The sequence below is a fragment of the Priapulus caudatus genome, unplaced genomic scaffold, assembly GCF_000485595.1.
Source record: "Priapulus caudatus unplaced genomic scaffold, Priapulus_caudatus-5.0.1 Scaffold932, whole genome shotgun sequence".
Taxonomy (NCBI): Eukaryota; Metazoa; Priapulida; class Priapulimorpha; order Priapulimorphida; family Priapulidae; genus Priapulus; species Priapulus caudatus.
This window is the reverse complement of record NW_014577993.1, coordinates 78320-85053: the sequence shown is the minus strand read 5'-3', so window position 1 is coordinate 85053 and position 6734 is coordinate 78320. Positions and strand designations below refer to the sequence as shown.

The window sequence follows — 6734 nt, the reverse complement described above, 5'->3', positions numbered from 1 at the left end:
CAGAGACAGAGACAGAGACAGAGACAGAGACAGAGACAGAGACAGAGAGAGAGAGAGAGAGAGAGGGAAAGAGAGAGAGAGAGCTGGGAGTCATTGTGATAACAATCTATACACCCTATTGTGCTACGTGTTTGTCTGCGAGTGATCTTTCGTTGTATTGACATGTTAATCACTCGTGATTAATTATATATATAATCAAATGTTATACCTGCCTGAGAATTTCTCCGTGGCTTCAGTGTTGGTGCCTAATATTGATGTGTGTTTATGTTTTAATATGTTTCACATGTTCAATGGCTGTAATGTCAGCTGTGATACACCAAACTGCCTTAATTGAATTCTTATTGATCTGTAGTTACTTTATAAGAACATTATAACCTTTCATTCTGACCGAGGTTTGCTGAACATTCAGTTTTTAGCAGGTTATTTTTTTCGGTTAGTACACCTGCCAATATCAAATTGCGGTGATAGCAAAACACCTATTATATATATACTCTGTGTAGGATGCATCCTTGTTTTTTTCGAATATTTTGAAAAATCGGCACAATTTAATTTAATCGACCATTGTAAGTCAACTGCAATGTTCTGTGCGTGCGTGGATATATTTGCTATGCTGATATGATGATGCCTTCGTGGCTTAAATTCAACAGATTGTACTCAGCCTTTTCGTGGCTGTCATCCTTGATAACTTGGAGTTGGATGAAGACATAAAGAAACTCAAACAGGTAAGTGCATATGCCTGCGTTACACTAGTAATTTGGGGTGTAACGATTAACCGCGATTCAACTGCATTGCGGTACATCCCGTTCGGTTTGGTTTTCAGTTGTTTTTTTTCGTTTCGGTTCTCGGTTCGGTTCCGGGAAATACATTCAACCCACTCTCAGTTAGGGGGGGGGTTGGCACGGCGAGCAAACAGCTCAGCACTTACGCCAAGCCCCGTCCCTCGTACTTTTCTCAGCGTGTGCGGGGTGACAATGCGTGAGATTTTGGTCATTCATGCCACTGAGGAAAATATCCAACGTGTTTGATAATATTATTCAAAATGGAGGGAAAATTTCCCCATCTTCTAAGCATTTTTACTACTGAAAATAACCGAACCGAATGAACCGAACCGAAGAGAAAAAACCAAAAACCGAACCTATCTGAAACCAAATGTATCGTTACACCCCTACTAGTAATATCAGGAGTAAGATAATACAGGATATATTATAGGATATATTATATAGGATAATATATCCTATATTATCTTACTCCTGGTAATATCACAGCATGGCGTGCTGACGTCACATTACTACACCATCAGAACAGATGAGAGTTGTTCATACAGTTCTGCATGTTCATGAGGTTTGTGTAGTCCCATGTGTTCACTAAGCTGTGCGCAGATTTCCGATGCATTTGTGAAGTTTTGTGTATAGTTCCATGTGTGTTCGCGAAGGTCTGCTTACAGCTCTGTGTGTTCGCGAAGGCCTGTGTATAGTTCCACAAGTTCGCGAAGTTATGCATAGATGTATGTGTTTGCAAACTTACATGAATAGTTCAATGTGTTCGCGAAGGTCTACTCACAGCTCTGTGCTTGTGAATGCCCGTGTACAGTTCCGGTGTGTTCGTTGTTCGTGAACGCCTGCGTACAGTTCTGGCATTCGTTGTTTGTGAGTGCCTGCATAAAGTTCCGGCATTCGTTGTTTGTGAACGCCTGCGTACAGTTTCGGCGTTCGTTGTTCGTGAACGCCCGCGTACAGTTCCGGCGTTTGTTGTTCGTGAACTACAGCTGAAGATCCGCGAGGCGCAGTCGAGCATCAAGCAGAAGCTGCCGCTGCGTCTGCGCATCTACGAGAAGTTCCCGAACACGCCGCAGATCATCAAACTCGCAAAGCTGCCGAGCGAGTTCAACACACCGAAGGTCCGCGAGAGCTTCATGAGACAGGTGAGAGGTTAACGAGACAGGTGAGAGGTTAATGAGACAGGTGAGAGGTTAACGAGACAGGTGAGAGGTTAACGAGAGACGCGTGAGAGGTGAACGAGCGAGATTGCACGCAGGACAGAGTGAGAGCTTTCATGTAACAGGTGAGAGCGTTCAACAAGAGATTGACGAGACAGCTAAGAACTTCTCTCTCTTGTGAATGTAGACAGGTTCCAGAGGCTTAACGACAGAGATTGACGAGAACAGGTGATAGGTTGATGACGACAAGCGTGCCATGAGAGCGTTAACGAGACAGAGATAGAGAGAATTAACGAGAGATTGACGAGCCAGTGAGAGCTTATGGAGACGGCTGAGAGGTAACGAGCGAGATTGACGAGGACAGGTGGAGGTTGATGAGACGTTCAAAGTGTTAACGACGAGATTCGCAGAGACAGGTGAATGCGATAACAAAGAGATGACAAAACAGGCTGAGAGGTTGATGAGACAGTGTTGAGAGGTGTTAACGCAGACAGGTGGGAGCGTTAACAGAAACACCGTGAGATGGTTAACGCACGAGATTGACGAGCAGGTGAGAGATGATGAGACAGGTGAAGAGGTTGATTGAGACAGCGTGAGAGTCGTTACGAGAGATTGACGGACAGTGGTGAGGAGTTGTTACGAGACAGGTGAGAGTCTGTTAGAAACAGCTGTGAGAGGTTTACGAGAGAATTGCACGGACAGCGTGCAGATGTTAACAATACAGCGTGAGCGATTAACGAGAGAATTTGACGAGACAGCTGTGGGGTTGGTGAGCAGGCGTGAAAGAGGTTTACGGAGATTGACGAGACAGGTGGAGGTTACGAGGAGCCGTTAACGAGACAGGTGAGTGGGTTAATGAGTAGGTTACGACGACAGTGAGAGGTTGATGAGGACACGGTTGAGAGTTGTTAAACGCAGAGATTGACGAGACAGTGTGATGAGCGTTAACGCAGCCATGTGAGAGGTTAACGAGACAGGCTGAAGAGGCTTACGAGGATTGACGAGACAGCTAGTGAGAGCGCTGATGAGAGATGACGAGACAGATGAGAGGTTAACGAGAGCCGTTAACGAGACAGGTGAGAGGTTATATGAGAGGTTAACGAGACAGTGTGATGAGGTTGATCTGAGACAGGTGCGCCGGCAGACAGGTGCAGAGGTTAACGAGAGATTGACGAGACAGAGTGAGAGTGTTAACGAGACCAGGTGAGAGGTTAACGGAACAGGCTTAGAGGTTTATCGAGACAGCGTTGAGAGTGTTAACGAGAGATTGACGAGACTAGGTGAGAGAGTTTAACGAGGACATTCGTGAGAGAGTTAACGAGCATGTGAGAGGCTTAACCGGACAGGTGAGAGCTTAACGAGGACATGAGTGATGAGCGTTAACGAGAACAGCGTGAGAGGTTAACGAGAGATTTGACGCAGACAGTGTGAGAGGTTAACGAGAGGTTGATGAGACAGGTGAGAGGTTAACGAGAGATTGACGAGACAGGTGAGAGGTTAATGAGAGAGGTTAACGAAACAGGTGAGAGGTGTATGAGACAGGTGAGAGGTTAAATAAACAGATAAAGAATTAATGAGATGCGTGACAAAGGTAAGTAAAGACTCCAAGAAATACAAAAAATAGTACAATTGTTGTCTAAAGTCATCTTCCTTGGGTTGGGTCAGTATTAAACCTGTCATGGACATTATGCTGGTACATATCACAATATTAAAGTTGTTAGCCAGCATTAATGTGTATGCCAAGACATATATATAATATTATATATATATACATGTATCGCCTCGATTCGTCCATTTTACGACTTTTCACATTAACGGACCTTTTCAAAAATTAACCCTAAAAATAATAACCAATAACGCTAGAAATCTCAACTCAAACACGAATATGCACTTCCTTATTTTTGTTTTTCGTGGTGCATTATGGATGGAATGATAGCATTTGATAGCATTATAATTTGCTCTTGTTTTACGACCCTGTTTTACTTGAACCTAACACTGTCATTAAACGGGACCTACCTGTAACCATATTGTATATATATAATATGTCTTGGCATACACATAATGCTGGCTAACAAACTTTAATACTTTACGTTATATTTCGTCGCTGACACTGGTGGACACATCCAACCGCATCGTCGATGTACCGTGTGACACTGACTGCCGTTGTGTCGTATTAGCCAGCGAGCCGTGCAGCCGTGATTTGCACGGTCGGTTTGCAACTGCCCACCAACAGTTTTTTACAAATTATACTGGGGAGGCACCGTACCCCCCCCCAATGAGAGGGAGGACCCCCTCTTTACTCTCCCTCCCCCCTGTGAATGCCTACGGCAGTCTTGGCTGCAGATCACACCCAAAGATGCACGCCCAAATATTTTTCTCTGCAACTTCCCACGAACAATACTCATTGCCGGCTATCTCGTCATGCGTGACAGTTTGCGGACGAGGCGTCGGACACGACGCTGCTCCTGAAGACTCTGATGGACGATCGCGGGGAGGAGGACCTCATCACTTACCACAAGATGAAGCCATACCAGCTGCTGGTGTCGCCGGGGAAGACCCGCTTCACCTGCCAGGCCGACCAGAAGAAGAATGCCATCATCTCACTGATACGCAGCGCTAATCGGTAATGCTAGGCTGCGGTGGCAGCTCTCTATCTCTCTCTTTCTCTATCTATCTCTCTCTTTCTCTCTTTCTCTTTATCTCGATCTATCTCTCTTTCTCTTTCTTTATCTCTCTCTTTCTCTATCTCTCTCTTTCTCTATCTATCTCTGTTTCTCCTTCTCTTTCTCTAGCTCTCAATCTCTCTCTTTCTCTGTCTATCTCTGTTTCTCCTTCTCTTTATCTCTCAATCTCTCTCTTTATCCCTATCTATCTATCTCTCTCTCTCATTCTTTCTCTTTCGCCCTCTCTTTCTCTCAATCTCTCTCTTTCTCTATCTCTCAATCTCTCTCTTTCTCTCTCTGTCCCCCTATTTTCCTCTCTCTCTGTGTCTTTTTTCCTTTTCTTTCTCTTTTTTCTCTTTGTTTTTCTGTCTTGCCCTTTCTTATTCTCTCTCTTTTTCACTCTCTCCCCTCTTCCCTCCTCTCTCTCTCTCTCTCCCTCCCTCCCTCCCTCCCTCTCTCTCTCTCTCTTTTGCTTTCTCTGTCACTCACTCTCCCTTTGTATGTAATCGTCTCTCTTTATCGCCTATCTTATCTATCCTTCTCTCTCTCACTCTTTCTCTTCTCGCTCCTCTCTTTTCTACTCAATCTCTCTCTTCCTCTATCTACTCAATCTCTCTCTGTTTCTCATCTGTCTCCCCTATTATCTCCTCTTCCTTCCTCTCTCGTGTGCTTTTTTTCCTTCTTTCTCTTTTTTCTCTTCTGTGTTTTCGTCTTGCCTCTTTTCTTATTCTCTCTCTTTTTCACTCTCTCCCTCCTTCCTCTCCTCTCTTCTTCTCTCTCCTCTCTCCCTTCCTCGCCTTGGCTCTCACACTCCCTCTCTCTCTCTACTTTTTGCATTCTCTTGTCACTCTACTCTCCATTTGCTTTTTTTTTATATGCTAATCTCTTTCTCTAACTCTCCATCTTCATATCTCTCTCCCACTCTCCCATGTCTCTTACCCTTTTCATCGGACACATTTGCCGCTATCCACACCTTCAGAACACTGCGCACCTCTCACACAACACCACTCTCACAACATACCTGCCACACCTCTCAACAACCCTGCCGCGACCTGCTCACACACCACCACCTCTCACAACACACCGTGCGCCACCTCTCACAAAACTACCTGCCCTGCACTCTCACAAACACCACCTCTCACAAACACCTGCCGCACCTCTCACAAACACCACCTCTCACAAACACCTGCCGCACCTCTCACAAACACCACCTCTCACAAACACCTGCCGCAACTCTCACAAACACCACCTCTCACAAACACCTGCCGCACCCTCTCACAAACACCACCTCTCAAAACACCATGCGCGCACTCTCAAAACACCACCTCTCCTAAACACCTGCCGCACCTCTCACAAACACCACCTCTCACAAACACCTGCCGCACCTCTCACAAACACCTGCCGCACCTCTCACAAACACTCTCACGCCACTCTCTCTCGCAACATTAACATCACGTTTCCTTCTCCATCCAGCAGGCAGCGAATGCTAGGTGACGCAGCGATACAGAGCGGGATGCCGCCCGGCTTGACGTACAACCCCAAGTTTGCTCGCTTGGATCGGCGGAGCGTGCGCGGCTCGCTGAAGGGCAAGGCAGCGTTCGATCATCTCAAAGAGAACGGAGACATCATGGGCATGCAGTCTTCGACACAGAAGACGCAGGATCTTGACATTAAGATGCTTCAGCATAAGAAGCAGCAGGCCGAGAACAAGCGGTGGGCTTCTATTTTCTTCTCCCTTAGTCTTCTATTTTCTTGTCCCGTCTTTATGCTCTTCACGTCTATTTTGCCTTTTGCTTTTCTTCATTGTCATTCTCGCTCTTGTGAGAATCGTCTGCTTATATATTGTTTCCTCTTTCCTTCCTTTCTTTTCGCCTTCCTTCTTCTCCCTCCTTCTCATAGCACACATTCTCCTCTGATATTTGGTAATGATTTAGTGTTAAGCAGAAGCTGAGAGAGAACGACCCATTCTTCTATCTACCTCCTTTGTTCCACCACCTTCCCCCACATATCACACGTGATTGTATCTACTGCAGGAACCAGCAGCTGAGAAAGTTCCATCAGTTCTTCTATCTGCCTTCCCTTCTCCACGCCCTTCCTCCCTTGCCTCCCCCTCCCCCACTCCTCCCCCTCCTCCT

At 45.9% G+C, this 6734-nt stretch overlaps 1 protein-coding gene across 1 annotated transcript in view; it reads left to right on the top strand.

The window, feature by feature from the left end:
* LOC106814496 (sodium leak channel non-selective protein-like) overlaps window positions 1-6734 on the top strand; it is a gene marked incomplete at its 5' end in the record, with an annotated part of 38360 nt that overhangs the window by 17348 nt on the left and 14278 nt on the right. The window contains 4 exon segments of the mRNA XM_014818808.1: window positions 648-722; window positions 1766-1921; window positions 4369-4559; window positions 6073-6312. Of these exon segments, the coding sequence (XP_014674294.1) occupies window positions 648-722; window positions 1766-1921; window positions 4369-4559; window positions 6073-6312 (662 nt within the window).